General features: G+C 40.5%; 2 protein-coding genes across 3 annotated transcripts; both read left to right on the forward strand.

Moving 5' to 3' along the window:
* The first annotated feature begins 223 nt into the window (after positions 1-223).
* Positions 224-10,986, forward strand: cmtr1 (cap methyltransferase 1). 2 transcript variants are annotated; one of them, XM_075459007.1, is made up of 24 exons: positions 224-594; positions 1,749-1,853; positions 2,548-2,708; positions 2,915-3,073; positions 3,201-3,293; positions 3,384-3,455; positions 3,668-3,762; positions 3,915-3,987; positions 4,090-4,288; positions 4,380-4,498; positions 4,618-4,714; positions 4,839-4,971; positions 6,231-6,410; positions 6,496-6,552; positions 6,643-6,700; positions 6,796-6,864; positions 7,168-7,299; positions 7,559-7,684; positions 7,816-7,907; positions 8,221-8,289; positions 9,164-9,211; positions 9,370-9,482; positions 9,611-9,719; positions 9,900-10,986. In XM_075459007.1, the coding sequence occupies exons 2-24, from the start codon at positions 1,754-1,756 to the stop codon at positions 10,033-10,035; spliced, it is 2,490 nt and encodes an 829-aa protein (XP_075315122.1). In that variant the 5' UTR covers positions 224-594; positions 1,749-1,753; the 3' UTR covers positions 10,036-10,986. The 2 variants fall into 2 exon arrangements, with proteins under 2 accessions (XP_075315122.1, XP_075315123.1); XM_075459008.1 differs by having other exon boundaries at positions 224-409.
* A 667-nt stretch (positions 10,987-11,653) lies between these two features.
* hebp2 (heme binding protein 2) lies at positions 11,654-15,426 on the forward strand. Its single transcript, XM_075459423.1, has 5 exons — positions 11,654-11,738; positions 11,909-12,069; positions 12,772-12,910; positions 13,582-13,762; positions 13,896-15,426. Exons 2-5 carry the CDS (start codon positions 11,995-11,997, stop codon positions 14,080-14,082), a joined length of 582 nt encoding a protein of 193 aa, XP_075315538.1. The 5' UTR covers positions 11,654-11,738; positions 11,909-11,994; the 3' UTR covers positions 14,083-15,426.
* Positions 15,427-15,656: the final 230 nt, after the last annotated feature.

Genomic DNA, 15,656 nt, shown 5'->3' on the forward strand with positions numbered 1-15,656 from the left:
CACTGATACTGTTTTAAATCAATTTTCTTTTTAGTATTAATATTTGTCAGACAACAGCATACATGGGTTGCATTTTTCTGGTTATGCTACAATAAAACTGTGAGTAATCCATTTAGTTAAGACTTATACAAAGTGTACAACAAATACACGAATCAAAGGGTAAACATTTTTAAACGGCAATGTTCTGGACAGTCCTGACGTCAACTACATCATCACTGTGCGTCGTCAGATAAAGAAGGACCGGTGTATGTTCTAAAAACAGAACGCGGGCTAATGTTAACTTCAGAAACAGTTTATGTACCACAAATTTCCCTACCAATAAAACTGTAATCGGAAAGTTTGGAAACACATGTTGAAGTAGCGTTCTATCGATGTTGTCTCAAGCGAGTGAAGTCTTTCCTCTGAGCTGGTAAAAAACTTGCTGGCTATCGTAGCACGCTAACAGCTAACTTCAGCTACGTAGTTTCGTTTTTCCCGAAAACACCGACACCACCAACGGTTGGAGTCTGGTTACTCTTGTTGGTTTTACTGCAGACATGTATCTCGGAGACTGACATGGGCCTGTCTTCAAGATATTTACAACATAACCAATAGGTAACTGTTCATATGCACAAGTGTTTTCATATTGTAACGGTACAAATGCGGTTCTGGCAGAGTGCGCTCACAAGTCATCACATTTTATGTTGTGAAGCCAGTTTACACTTCTTTGGCTTTAATTTAGTTACACGAAAGGCACTGACTGGGACTAGATGTTCAAAAATAATCACCTGAGTCGTTTATCTGTGTTGTAATGCAAAGCCTTGTTGGTCATTTTCTTTTCTTTTGGAGGCAGTGCTGCTTTGCTCGAAATGTGATATCGTGATAGAAAACAATTCATATAACACCTGATTCAGATTTTAACCTGAAATAATACCCATTTACCCAGAATAGCGCAAAAAAGGCTAATAGTTTTTTACCTACTCTGTTTAGCTTAACATTGCAGATAATTGGTCATAATATTTTCTTGTCTTTCATTTTGAAGATTCACGTTTCACACAGTTATTATTTCAGTGCTTTTTAACCTCTTACCAATCAGCCACTACAACTGCAAACAAACGTTGATTTTAAATATGTGTTTGTTAGTAGTTCAAAAGTGATTCCTTAAAACAGTATTTTTAGAAACACTTCGCAAATGTTTGGGATTTGTAGTCATGTCTTTGATACATTTTGATTGTCAGTTCATCTTTATCTGTCACTTACTGTTGTATATTGTGCTGAAAACTCAGCTCATTAGCTTTGGTTGCACAGCTGTCATCATGCGCGTTGTTGTTTGGCTGCTGCTGTTGTGTACTTGAATATTGGTTCTTTGATACATCATGTCTATTTAAAATGACCTTAATGCATATATCTGGTATATCTGTCGCAGTCTTTGATTTTCTTCTGTGTCCACTCTGGACCTTCTCACTTCATCCACCACATGTACACTATGATTTCTGTCACCAAGGAAACTGCATAGTTGGTTTGGTTTGTTTGTTTGTGAGCAGGATTACTCAGAGTGTTACAAATGGATTTACATGAACATCCTTAATTCCAGAGGTGAGGCATGGCCCAACTCAGAAGTAACTTAACTTTTGATGTCTCTCTGAACTCACGTTGGATCTTGATTCAGGATTTAATTTTTTTATTTTATTTTTTCTAACTAAGCCTTGGTGTAGGTGGGCTCTCTTAAGATTTACTCTTGCTCTAATCGTCTTCTCTGCTTTTTTCAGCCATAATGAAGAGAAGAAATGCTGCTGCAGTGTTTACGCCCCTGCAGGGGGCAAAAAGGCGGCGTGATGACAGCAGTTCAGGTGAAGAGTCGCAATCCAGACAAGGTAGATTAACTAGTTTCTTCATTTAAACAGCAACTGGCATGCTTTTGGGTAAAATTTGATATTCTTATATGCAAACAAATTCATAATATTTTTATTGTCCAACTAGAGCTACATTGAACACTTCGTAATAATAGCATTATGTGCTAAACATAGCTGTGATGAGGCTCAGCTATGACATTTTTTCAGTTTCAGATATCAGAAATGAATTTCAGCACATGTATACCTCCATGCTGATTGCAGTATACCCAGTTGGACAGGTTGCTGTTTGTATGAAGGTGATAAGTTGTATGAGATAAGAAACTAGTGATAAGTTGATTGCTCGTGCCATGGGAGCATCCGATGTCCTCTGCTCACAACCTCAAATTTGATTTTTTTTTTTTTTTGCTCCATAATTCTTGCAAAATGCAAAATTTCTTTTTGTAGGTGGAGTTCAATGAAGAAAGAGACATTTGCCAGCGGATGATCATAAATCTAAACATAAGTCAAAGAACGCAGACTCACTCCAGGGACACACTGGTCTTTGGTCGTGGCACGGTTATTTCTACACCTTTTGGTTGTATTGTTGTTGCCTTAAGCCAAGTCCATGCTCAAAGTTTTTTCCTATCGTTAAATTGGTAAAGTTTTGAAGTCGTAGTGTGTTCGCACTTCCCGGCTAAGGTTTGTGCAAATGCATCTGGGGTTTTGTTCTGTGCAGACTCCAGTCAGAATGACTCCCTCAGTGACCAGGAGGATCACAGACCAGGGTTCTCCATGCCCTCCATATCGTCACCATCCTTTGATGCAGAAGACACTGATGGCTCCACTCAGGCTGCCTCAAATTTCTCGATGTACAACAGTGTGTCGCAGAAGCTCATGGTAATGTAATCCGATCCTCACCTGGCCGGAACGTTTCACAGTTAAATGTTTTATAAGTTTTTATTTCAGAATTTATATTAGTTTCTCTGTGTCATGTGATCTGGTTTTTTTTTTGTTTTTTTAAATCGTTCATCCAGAAGAAGCAAAGGGTTTTGTGCTGTGTTTTATCAACTCACTTGTTTTCTTTTCACTCTTAAAACCTCCAGGCCAAGATGGGCTTTAGAGAGGGCGAGGGTCTGGGAAAGTTTGGCCAGGGACGCAAAGAGATTGTGGAAGCCTCCACCCAGCGGGGTCGAAGGGGTCTCGGTCTCACCTTGCAGGGTTTCCAGGGAGAGCTCAATGTTGACTGGCGTGATGAACCGGAGGTCAGCAAAACTAATAACCACCATTTATTGTTTTTAGAAATGTCCCAAGGGGATTTTTTTTTAGGTTTGAAATATTACCTTTTTTTTTTTTTGTCTCATCCGTCTCCGTGCCTGTTTGTTTACACAGCCCAGTGCTGTAGAGAAAATCACCTGGTTCCCAGAATGCACCACAGAGAACCCGGATGCAGATGAGCTGAGGGACTGGATGACTCTGGGACCGGTAAATACATCAGCCTGTACACTCATTCAATGTTACACCTATGCATGCTCTTCATATGCATTTATAAATCTTGCTTGCAACCCCTCACAGAGAAAACTTAAGATTGAAGACGAAACAGAGTTTTGCACAGAAGATCTTCTGCACACTGTTCTACGATGCAAGGTTAGTTGGAACATGAAACATTTGCAGTTAACTTCTGCTTTAAGGTTCAAGGAATACAAAAAGTAATGATGGATGGTTCCAACATTACAATCAACTGTGTCTAATCAACAAAACTGCAAACTTGTTTTTATTTAGCATCTTATTTTTTTGAATGGCCAATTCAAGAAACTCGAAGCCGAGCTGTCTTAAAACTACTTTTGTGTGATGTTTAGACGGTGTTCGATAACCTGGAGGGCGAGGAGATGAGGAGAGCACGAACGCGCTCCAACCCTTACGAGACAATTAGAGGAGGTATCTTTCTCAACAGGTCAGTTTTTATGCTGTGAACTACTGACAGCACCAGTAATCACTCTGATTAATATTCAGATCATGTGTTTTTTTTAGAAGTAATTTGGCGTCATGAGTTCTTCTCTTCTCTTGTTCCTGTTTCTTGAAAACTCGTCTGCCTTTTGTATTTAGAGCAGCTATGAAAATGGCCAACATTGACCAGTGCTTCGACTTCATGTTCACGAACCCGAAGGATTCTGAAGGGGTGAGCGTTGAACGGCTGAAATGTGCCGTCCTGAACTTTTGCTGGATCACGACACACAGTCCCGTATGAACGGATGGTGACACGAAACCTCTCATTTTGTAGAAACCTCTGACGAAGGACCGTGAGGGCGAGCTTCTGTACTTTGGGGACGTCTGCGCGGGGCCTGGAGGCTTTTCAGAGTACATCCTGTGGAAGAGGCGTTGGCACGCCAAGGGTTTTGGTATGACACTGAAAGGACCCTGTGACTTCAAACTGGAAGATTTCTACGCAGCCCCGAGCGAGCTGTTTGAGCCTTATTACGGTGTGTTAATAAAACCTGCCCATCGCAGCCTGTGGGGAAGAGAGACAGGCGATGAATCATTCAGTCAAAGCTTGACCTCTGTGTGTTTCAGGTGAGGGCGGAGTGGATGGCGATGGTGACATAACTCGGCCTGAAAACATGACTGCGTTCCGTAACTTTGTCATGGAGAACACGGAGAGAAGAGGGCTGCACTTTCTCATGGCGGATGGGGTAAGACCTTCTGGAGAGTGCGTTTTTGCTTCAAAATACCCAAAACTTATCGGAAGGAAGAATTCTCAGTGTGGGTTAATTAACTGGATGGTGTTTGGTGTGACCTCTGGCTCTGGTAGGGTTTTTCTGTGGAAGGTCAAGAGAACATCCAGGAGATCCTCTCCAAACAACTGCTGCTCTGCCAGTTCCTCACTGCTATCTCTACACTCAGGACAGGTATGTGCGTTCATGCATGTGTATAAGTCAGTCACCGAAGACTGTCAACAAACCTGTCAAACGTGCATGTACTTGTACATGTACTTGCTCGTAAAGTGATTTAGTCTCTCTTTGTCTTCTTCAGGTGGTCACTTTGTCTGTAAGACATTTGATCTTTTCACTCCCTTCAGTGTGGGTTTAGTCTACCTCCTCTACCTCTCCTTCGACAGGATCTCACTCTTCAAACCTCTCACCAGCAGGCCTGCTAACTCTGAGAGGTGTGCTGCATTGATGTGTCTGTGTATTTGGGTCAATATGGTCAACATACAAGATGACTAGTTAGTATGAAGATGTGTATTCGGGGCCAAGTAGATATGACTTTATTTTGACCAAAGTTAATAATGTGTTAAAACTGCACTATAAAGCTCTGACCATTGGCCTTATAAAATGCTCTAAAATGTTGTTTTATATGACACTCGAGTCGAGATGTCATGTGACAAACAGCAGGCGGAGTGCTTGTTGCTCCTGCATCTTTAAATGTATCCTGTTTAAGTAGAAGTTAAACCCCAAACTACCTGCTCTGCACTGGTCGGTCAGCTGCAGTCGCTCCATGAGGCACTGCCCGCCGTTACACAAGTTTGTATGTAAATTTAAAAAAATGAGCAACAAATCCATTCTAAAGTCAAGGAAATGTTTAATTGGCTGCAGAGATGGTGAACAGCCCCAAGTGCAGTGGCAGCAACAAACGTCAAATCACCACCGGATGTGACCAGGAAGAAAGTTTGACCTCTGGAGTATTTAGACTGTCTGTATGCCCAGACAGCATGTTCAGCTTTACAGTTCACTGCCAGCTAGAATGAGAGAAACTTTTTCCACTTTTCAGATTTAGATTAGTCCTTATTAAAGATTTAAAGACTAAAGTTAAGTACGAACATTACTCAATGCTGTTACTGAGTTTAGATTCAAAAGTTTCACACCAAATAGAATAGAATAGAATAGAAAAATACTTTATTCATCCCCAATAGGGGTAATTCAAATTAGTCAAGTAGCTCAAAAAATTATTAATATTTACAATGATTGTATATTGACAACAACAATAATAATACCAATTCTAATAAAAATACTACTACTAACTAATAATAATAATAATAATAATAAATGACTAAATAAATAAATGAATGAATAAAAAAAATCAATCAATCAATTTGAGAAGAACTCAGCAGTCACTGTTAAAAAGCCTTATGGCTGTGGGAACAAAGGACCTTCTGAACCTCTCAGTCCTGCAGCGCAGAGAGATGAGCCTCTCACTGCAGCTGCTCCTCTGTCCTGTCAGGATGCTGTGGAGAGGATGTTTATTGTTCTACAAAACAGAATACAATTTCCTCCGCTCCAAATAAATGTAAAGTTGCTTTCTTCTATGGATCCAGTGGCTCGACATACAAGATGACGTATGTTTGATTGATGATTTATCATCCGAAGACTCGGATGAAATTCTCTTGTTGAAACTGCGGGTGTCCTCTCATGTGGTGGTCAACAGGTACATCGTGTGCCGCGGTCTGAAACCTGGTTCAGACGCAGTCAGGGAGTACATGTTCAGAATCAACCTGAAGCTGAACCAACTCAGAAACAAGGACACAGATGTTACAGAGGTGGTTCCGCTGAGTATCATTAAGGAGGATGCTGACTTCTACCAGTTTATGGTCAACTCGAATGAGAGGTAGAAACACAGTTTTCACAAAGTCTTCACAAAGTCTTCTTCAAACAATGTGGCTGACAACGACTGAATTTTATCATCTCTGTAGCCTCTGTGCAGTCCAGATTAAGGCCTTGGCTAAGATCCACGCTTTTGTGGTTGACCCGTAAGTAACCACTGCTGCACCTGTCTTATTATCACAGGATGGTGTTTTTTGTTTTAAACTAAATGTGTGGCCCTGTGGTGGCATCATTAGGTCACTCTCAGAGTCAAGGCAAGCTGACCTCAGGAAGGAGTGCCTGAAGCTTTGGGGGGTGAGTAGAAAAACTCAAACGCACTGAAAGTCAGTAAAACTGATACCGCATTTGCTGTTTCAGTTCCTACATTTTGTGTTTGTGTCTACTTCCAGGTCCCAGACAAGGCCAGAGTCGCTCCATCTTCATCAGACCCGAAGTCCAAATTCTATGAACTGATTAAGGTCAGATACAGAAGGTTTGAATGTGGGGAAATACGAGAGGATGAACGCCTAAATTTGTGTTTTCGGCTTTCCTTTTAAAGCAATTACGTTCAAACAATAATGCACAAAAGCACCACTGAAGCAGGGCTTTAAACCTTTTATGTAAATGTTCTTAAAATACTAAATTCTTGAGTATGGGTAAATCAGTTCCCATGTACCTATGAGTTTTCCAGTGATGATTGTTATTAGTTGGCTCGTTTCAAATGTGGTGGTGTCTCCGCCTGATCTTCCTCCCTGACCCTAACTTCTCCTCTTGTGCCTCAGAATTCAGATGTGGAGTCGTTCCAGTGTAAGCTGACCCCACTGAACTCCAGCACACTTGAGAAGTTGCGCCACATTTTTGACCACCGGTGCATTGTGGGAGGTGGAGAGCAGATCTTTCTTCTTGCGCTGGGAGTGAGTTGGTCTCGAGCTTGTGTTTAGTTTTTTTAGAGCAGTTGATCATTTGGAGGGTGAGATGGAAGTGAGAAGATGGGTTGCTGGGTGCTTCCCAACACAAGTGTTGTGGGATGAGCTGTTTTGGCAGCATGCTAATAGCCAACAGCATTATTACTGAATTGGGTTGGTGATAATCATAGCAGAAACACTGAAACTTCATCGACTGTGTGCATTGAACCTGTTTTCATCCTCTTCCGTGCTGTGTTTCATTTTGTAGAAGTCTCAGATATACACGTGGGATGGGAAGCAGCCTGTGCGCTGGAAAAAAATGGAGTATTTCAAGCTGGAGTTGCCAAGAGACACACTTCTAAGCGTGGAGATTGTCCAAGAGCTGAAGGGCGAGGTGAGAGGAGGGACCTAAAAAAATGGACCTTTGTCTTGACAGTTACAAGTAAAAGTGTGAGTTGCGTTTCGCTGGAGATGCAATCGGATGGCACAGCGTTTAAACTTTGGCACCTTCTGCTTGGTTCTCAGGGAAAAGCTCAACGCCGAATCAACGCAGTTCATGTTGTGGATGCACTAATTCTTAATGGCACTGATGTAAGAGATCGGCACTTCAACCAGCGGTAGGATTCTGTCACCTTCATCCTCTACCAGGAGTTACCAGACTTTTTTTTTTTTTTTTTCGAGTAGTTTCCCACAGATAACTAAAGGAGGAGAGAAATATTACATTACGATAGATTTGTAAATGCTCTCTAATTAGAGAAATTATAATGATCCTTTTAGGGGATCCCGACCACCAGACCGGAAATCACCGGATATCTACTTAAACTTTGTAACACCTTGTTGTAAATGTTTCCGCATGAACACAGCAGTGAAAATGTTTTTTATTAAGTTTCCAACAGTTTTCCTATATTTAAACACTTTCTATATTTCCAGGATCCAGATGGCTGAGAAGTTTGTGAAGGCAGTGGCTAAACCCAGCAGGCCAGATATGAACCCAATCAGGTACCAACTTTAATGCATTTGTCCAGTTTGAATGCTGCTGCGTAACTTGTAGGCAGGTATTTCAGTCTGACCACCGAATGGCTACAGATTAAGAAGTGGAAAAGCCCTGAGGTAACCCAAACTAAAACATTCCCAATGGTCAACGTGACATTTGAAACGGCGCTGACAAGAACTTCAGTGGGAGCTGTGATACACTAACGAAGACGCAGACCCATAGAAAAATCTATCATTTTTTTGTTGTGGTATTGTTATCATATTTGGATAAAGACTTGGTGAAGGCTGTCGTTTCCAACTTATAAATGTCAGCTTCAGTCATCTGCAGAATAGTTTGTAAAAAACTGTCAGTTGGTAAATAGGTTTGAACATCTGTTACTGATCCTTAATGTCTATAAAAAGGATTTTGAGTGTCCCCTCTCATAAGAATCCAAAATAATTTTGTCCAAATGGTGAAAAAAAACGCTCTCTGTAACTGCTCATTCCTTGAATTTATCTGCGCTCTTTGGCCCCAGGTAGTATCAGGGCTCTGACTCGTCTCCCTTTGGCTTACATACCATTTAAAACCACCGTGACCTCGGCATGAACTTGACGGCATGAACGACTGCTTCCCTATCTTTTCCCCGATAAGGTCCTTGTCAGAATAAAAGACAAGCGTTACATTTTCCAGTCACTTCATACATCTTCTCTGTAGACTCTGATTCAGTTTTCCACAACATTTTCGATCTACTTTGTCTGTGGCCTGGAGAGGTGTCAGTTTGCTGTCGTGGTTTATCAGACAGGAGGTCAAACGAGAGACCCTGTGACAAAATTAGGGACATGTAAATGCCCCCTTGAAGTTGTATGATGAAACATTTGAATGCATCTTTTTTCCAAACAGAGTGAAGGAAGTTTACAGGCTGGAGGAAATGGAGAAAATCTTTGTCAGGTAAACAGCACTCGCATTAGATGCTGTGTACTGTTAACGATAAGGTACCTGTTATTATTGTGACAGTGTGATTAAGTACATAGAGATTAGATCAAGGGTATTTTGTCTCTCGTAATAAAAATAGTATATTGAAAGCTTGTGATTTATCTGATGTCCAGACTAGAGATGAAGATTACAAAGAGTTCAGGAGGTGTTCCTCGTCTGTCTTACACGGGAAGAGATGACCGACACTTCCTTCCCACCGGCCTCTACATCATTAAGACTGTCAATGGTTTGTATATGTGTTGCGCATCTTTTCTGTGGTATAACTGCAAGCTTCCTTTTTATGTGTTGAATTAAAAAAAATTTTTAAAAAAGTGCAGAATTCCTTAAGACAGATTCTTCTCTTCACCCCTTCAGAGCCGTGGACGATGGCTTTCAGCAAAAACTCCAAAAAGAAGTTCTTCTATAACAAGTTAACAAAGGAATCGACATATGAAATGCCACCAAACTCTGCTGCTCCCTTCCAGTATGTGTCCTTCCTCCTTTCTGTTAAATGATGTGCGCACTACTACTGTGTCAGAACAGTTTTGTTACAGGCGTGGACGACGGGAGGGTCGTTAAGAGTACAGCCCTTAAGTATTTGTTGTGAAATGTTGTGATTTTTTTTTTTTTTTTGAACAAAGTGCATTCTGATTGTCTTCTTTAGTGTTTGCCACTCTGAGCGGCTCTTCTGGGCCTGGGTGGACGGGGTCATAGTTCACGATTCTCAGACACGGGTGGACCCTGAGAAGCTGTCCAAAGACGAGTTCCTGTCCTTCATCCACCGGAATTACCAGCTCTGAATGGATGACCGAATCCCAACGCTTCTTCAGCTGCGACCTGTAGACAGGATAAAGGATATATTGCGGTTTCACGATCAATGTTTAATTTCACAGTGAAAGGAGGATTATCAAGATTTCACAGCCTTTTTTTAAAAAAAAAACAACTTTTTATTGGCCGGTTGAGTGATAATAAGCAGCTAAATGACAATTATCAAGATCCTTTATATGACGTTCAGATGAGTTCAAATGAGTCCTCAGCAGGTTGGGACGAGAGTCTTGCAGTTGAAATGATGAAACCATGTTTATGGCCATTTGTAGCAGTGACATGTGGACAGACCGGTTTTCCTCCTTGCCTTTTCCGCTGCCCTTTGCTCTGTAAACTGTAATGAATAGGACAGGCCTCGTACGTCAGTATGGAGACAAAGAAAACGCTGCTGTTGTTTCTGCTATGCCTTGCATCTCCCTGTGGATCCAGAATTTCTTTATTCGTTTCTATGTTCGGCTGTGTGTTTATGTGCATCAATCACAATAGCCAAGGTAGAGGGGGTTAAAATAGTTATTCAGCTATGCATCCGTGCCCACAATGCAGCTCGCTTTAAACCTGCTAAAAGGACGACTCTTCAGAGGGACACGAGGGTCTGTTCGCTCAGCCTCTCCATACAAACTGGCAGATATGTAGCTGGATCCCCCAAAACAGCAACAAACATGCTCATAATCTGCTTATCCTCACCATCATTTCAATTCATCATACCAGATGTAGCAGCTTTCTCCCGTTCATACTTAAAGTTTGTTAAGTTTTCCTGTTAGGTTTTGGGTGATTTGTATACCAACACCTTCCTTCTCATTGTGCCTTGTTTGTTCTGACGGTTGTTTTAAATGCTGCACAGATGTCATAATCCTCTTGTAAAGTGAACTCTCAAGCATTGGGTGTAAATAACAACAGGAAATAAATGGGAAATGCTGATCCAACAATGTGCTTTCAACTTCTTGGTTAAAGTTGATGTAAGGTATAGTTTGGAAAGCAACTGTGGTGCCTTTCAACTATTTCAAGTAAAATGCACAGAGCTTGTTACAGCTTCATGTTATTTTATACATTAAAATGTCAAAAAAATTCATTTTCTTTTGGTCAGTTTGGAGTAATTTGAATAAGGCAAAAAGCAAGATGGGGAAAATCCACTCTGCGACTTCAATATAATCTATTAACTTTGTGTTTGCACAGTAATGGCATTACTGGCATTTCTTTAGGTTAGTCTCGACCTTTCTCATTACAGGCTTGTGGAAGGACGACATCAAATAGATATTGAATTTATTTCAGTGCTTTACCAAATGAATGCAAAATAGCATATTTTTCGCATTTACTATATAAATAAAAGAAAACTTAACACAGAAATGTTGCTAAATCGGTACGGGACGGTGTCATTGAGAAATCTTATTTTATAATTCTCTTTTGCCGTTAGCGTGAACGTAAATCTTACGTAAACTGGGATTTTCTTCATAGTTTTATTTCATTTATTAAATGGGCTGTGGTGGAAAAAAAATACACTAAAATTGGTTCAAACGGAGATTAAAATTGAACTTTTTAGTGTTGACGCAGAGTCTCATTCTGAAGATTACGTCACTCGACCAATCAGATTTCAGACATTTTGTGACCGGAAGCGATGTTATGAAAACTCACAAACTCGCTCCACGCCCTGTCACAGAGGAGCTAACGCGCTAATCCGCAGGTAATTGTGTCTGCTTTTATTATTTCAATTTTTTTTTACAGATTTAAATTGGTGTAAATCCCTCACCGAGTACCGGAACTGAATATACTGTAATTGTAGTAGTAAGATGCGTTGACGTAACATTTGTGCGTGAACTTGTTCTCTATCTGTTTGGATACGATGCTTTGCAGTGGTTGGAAAAGCTTGACAGAAAGCACAGCAGAAGTTTGCAAATATTATTTCTAGTTGGAGAAATCTCACCAGCTGCTCGTCAGTCATGCTGAAAGCCGTCGGACAAGCTTTGTTCTCAACTGGACTGCAGAATCCTAAATTTACAGCAGAGCAGAAAAAGGTAAATATTTCCCAGTTATCTCGTAAAAAAATGCAGACCTTTGGTCTGCTGTGAACTGCTCTGCTTGGCTAAATATCATGCGATCAAGCACCAAAGTGCAGAGTTGGAGCTCACATCGTGTACAGTTAACGGTTAGATTAGAGCTCAGTTATTCTGTTTATCTGTACTGGTTTATCAGAAATACCAGACACTGGCCTACTCCAGGTTTTCAGAGCAAAGTTTGGGGTTTTCTGTGTCTCTTTGCTTTATGCTATTGTAATTCAACAGGTGTCTGCTCACACTCATGTGACCTCTGTTATTGTTCCATCCGCAGAACATCACATGACACCAGTCCCTATTTCATTCACCCTTAAATGGATTGTTTTAGCTTTGTGGAACATTCCAATTTAGTTGATTAAAAGGGTAAATGGATCCTACTTTTCTAGCCTATTTGACCACCTAAAGCAACAAAAAAAAGTATAATGTGATGTATTTGTCCTGATGAGATTTTGCATGAATGGGAATTTGTGTTAAACACTTTTGAATTTGTGACATTTGTCATTTACACATGAAGAAAATATATGCTCCTTTTTTGAGTATTTGAAAATGAATATAATAGATTAGTCAGAAATAATAATGAACAAAAAATAAATAAATAAATAAATAAATAAATAAAAAAAATGCCGTCAGCAGCAGCCATATTGAGTGTGCATCTGTGTTTAGGAAGGACAAGATTATGAGATCCGCACCTACCAAACTACTAAGTGGGTGAGCACCACTCTGAGTGGGATGCAGTTGGAAGAGTCTGCAAAGACCGGCTTCCGCAGGCTTTTTAGCTACATCCAAGGCAGCAATGAAAACAGTGAGTTTTGTCCAAATTTCCAATCTTCTAATTTTTACAGCGAAGGGACAAATGACAAGCTTCACACCTTCATGCAACCTTTAAGCAGCAGGTGATTCGCTTTATTTCATACCGCTAATGCGGTTTTTTCATTTCCTTTTTTGTTTGTTTGTTTGTTTTAGACTTTTGTTTTGTGGGAAAAACTGTGGACCTATTAAAATGAAATGACATTTAATTAGAAGCAACCAGTCAGGTGAGTTAATGTAACGGGATCATCTAAGTTCAAGGAGCAGGAGTTGATGAATAAATGCAAGAGAAAGTGTTCTTTAGTTCCTGCTCAGCAGTTTGCCACAGCACCACTGCCTTTGTCTTACTCAGCAGTTCCCAGCAGCATTATTGATGAGAATATATATTGTCTGTAATGTTGACTACTGAGGTCTGCAGTGGAAGGAAAGCGCAATCTATAAACATGATGTTCAATCATTGTGGTTAATATGCCCACCATCTGTTCAGGTATCGTTGTTTGCCTGAGTTTTGGACCACCAGCTGGCAACTGATTGTTTGTTTCAGAAAATCTGATATCTGAGCCTCTTACACAAGCCGGTCACATGACCCGTCCCTTTTTTATTTATGTGCTGTCAGCCCTTTGTTTTCTAAGCATGCCTTTGTTGTTGTATTTTTTTTTTTTCAAGAGGTCAAAGTGGAGATGACGGCACCCGTCACATGCCGTGTGGCCCCGGGAGCCGGCCCTGCCTGCGAGTCTGAGTTCACAATATCCTTCTACATCCCCGAAGAGCATCAGGCCACCCCACCACCGCCGAGTGGCTCGGATGTGTTTGTGGAGGAAAGGAGGGAGTTCACAGCATATGTCAGGTAGAGTACAAACGGATCAAGCTGATATTGGGCAACAGTTTTCAGACAGATAAAAGCCTGACACGTGAATTAGGTCTGTAGATGCCCTGGGTGATAATTTTGGTCCAACTTCTTCTCTCATCCTTTCATTCAGGACATACGGTGGTTTTTCCAATGAAAATACGAAGCAGGAAGAGCTCCAGAAACTTATAGAGAGCCTGAAGAGGGACGGCGTCGAATTCGTCGATCATCCGTATTACACCGCCGGGTATGACAGCCCCTTCAAACTGACCAATCGCAGGAACGAAGTCTGGGTCCTCAAGAAAGCAATGGAGCAGTAGAGAATCCAAAGGTCCCATCCTGTCCGACCAACTGCAGCTAAAAAGATATCAACATGTAGCAGTAATTGTTCAAATGTGATCATTTTATAAAGTCCACGCCTTATCAGAACCTATTAATGTTAAAAAGAAGATTTTCTTTTTTCTTGATGACGAGACCAAACACATGATTGCAAAAGCTCCAACAGACAAGTGTGGAAAAAGAACTGGTCACAGTGAAGCAATATGTCCAGCAGGTGGAGCCAAGTGGTCAAAGTGTTCCTCTCACTTGGTGTGCCTTGTTAACAGAAAAACCAAAAGTGCCTATTGATTTATTATTATTTTTTTTTTAAATGAATGACATGATGAAATTACACTAATTTTAAGCTTTTGTGCACTAAAACAAGTCATTTAAATAATATAATAAACTTTTATTCACAAGCAAATCTTAATACAGGCTGAAGGAAATGTTCTTTCTCGCCAGTCTTGTAGCAGCCATCTGCAGTGGTATGTTTTATTAAACAGCAGTCACTGAAATTGATTCAAGTGTCATGAACTGACCAAGAGACGGGGGACAGTTGTCATAGTCAGAGAAATTTTTCATGAGACTTACTCAACACGAGTAATCTTTGAAGTACTTTTGAGAGTAAATATTTGTACGGATTGTCTACATATATTCTGTTAGAATGAAATGTGCAGCTTTAGTTAAATTAATTAAAAATTCATTTTGCACAAAATCCTGTCTTATTGTTACTGAAACTCGGCAAGGAAACCTAGTCCACGAAAACACGACAGTAAGGGCGACTTTTATTAAATACACACTCGATGCGTCAAAAAGGTTTGGAAGAAACGCTCCACAGATCTGGAACGTGTCGCCCATCATCTAAATGATACATTAGAGAAGGCTCTCTTTAAGTGCAGTCTGACCAGAATGATCAATTTCAGTGACAGCGTTTGGTGTCAGTCTTTTAACTTTGAAAGTTTACAGCTGTTCTTTAATTTTTTTTTTTTTACTTCTAAGGTGTCCAGCAGCCTGTAACAAATCTCAGTTTTATCTGCTTTCAGATCCTTTATGATTTACTTTCTGAGTCAGTAAATCGCATCTGTCAAGTCTCATCATCTATCATTTTTGTCTCAGAAACAAACGATGACTTAACGAGTGTGAAGTTTGCTGGCAGTGCGACTGAAGATTAGCATACCTTTTTATCTAGGAGTTTGATAATGTTGTTGTAGGGGAATGCCACAAAGTACTTGAAGAGAAATGTGAGCACTGCACATATGTGATAATGAGAGATGGTACTTGCCTCTGATGATGATTATAGAAAGTAAAATGTATGACTAATCAATTAAAAAATGGCTTGGTTAAAAGATGAGTTATTCTGAGAATTTATTGGCTTCATCTCCTGACTTGATTTCGGTCACCTGATCTGCGATGGGAGAAGTTCAGGTCACCCTCCACACTTTGATGACTGTGACCTTAAGTTTGCTAAAAATGACATCCTCTCTACAGTTTGCTTCGCCCTTCATCCCATCACCCCTTCCCCTCCCCTCTCTGCTGAGTCATTTATTTTATTTGTGGCAGGATTGTTCCCAATATC

The sequence above is a fragment of the Odontesthes bonariensis genome, chromosome 24 (genome assembly GCF_027942865.1).
Source record: "Odontesthes bonariensis isolate fOdoBon6 chromosome 24, fOdoBon6.hap1, whole genome shotgun sequence".
NCBI classification, from domain to species: Eukaryota; Metazoa; Chordata; class Actinopteri; order Atheriniformes; family Atherinopsidae; genus Odontesthes; species Odontesthes bonariensis.

What these genes read in the sequence shown, in the direction of transcription:
- cmtr1 (XM_075459007.1), top strand. Translation starts at nt 1,754, where the DNA reads ATGAAGAGAAGAAATGCTGCTGCAGTGTTTACGCCCCTGCAGGGGGCA. An exon ending in CACGCTTTTGTGGTTGACCC is followed by an intron (nt 6,553 to 6,642) that starts GTAAGTAACCAC and finishes TGGCATCATTAG; the next exon opens with GTCACTCTCAGAGTCAAGGC. An exon ending in TCCAAGAGCTGAAGGGCGAG is followed by an intron (nt 7,685 to 7,815) that starts GTGAGAGGAGGG and finishes CTTGGTTCTCAG; the next exon opens with GGAAAAGCTCAACGCCGAAT.
- hebp2 (XM_075459423.1), top strand. Translation starts at nt 11,995, where the DNA reads ATGCTGAAAGCCGTCGGACAAGCTTTGTTCTCAACTGGACTGCAGAAT. An exon ending in TTACAGCAGAGCAGAAAAAG is followed by an intron (nt 12,070 to 12,771) that starts GTAAATATTTCC and finishes ATCTGTGTTTAG; the next exon opens with GAAGGACAAGATTATGAGAT. An exon ending in GAGTTCACAGCATATGTCAG is followed by an intron (nt 13,763 to 13,895) that starts GTAGAGTACAAA and finishes CCTTTCATTCAG; the next exon opens with GACATACGGTGGTTTTTCCA.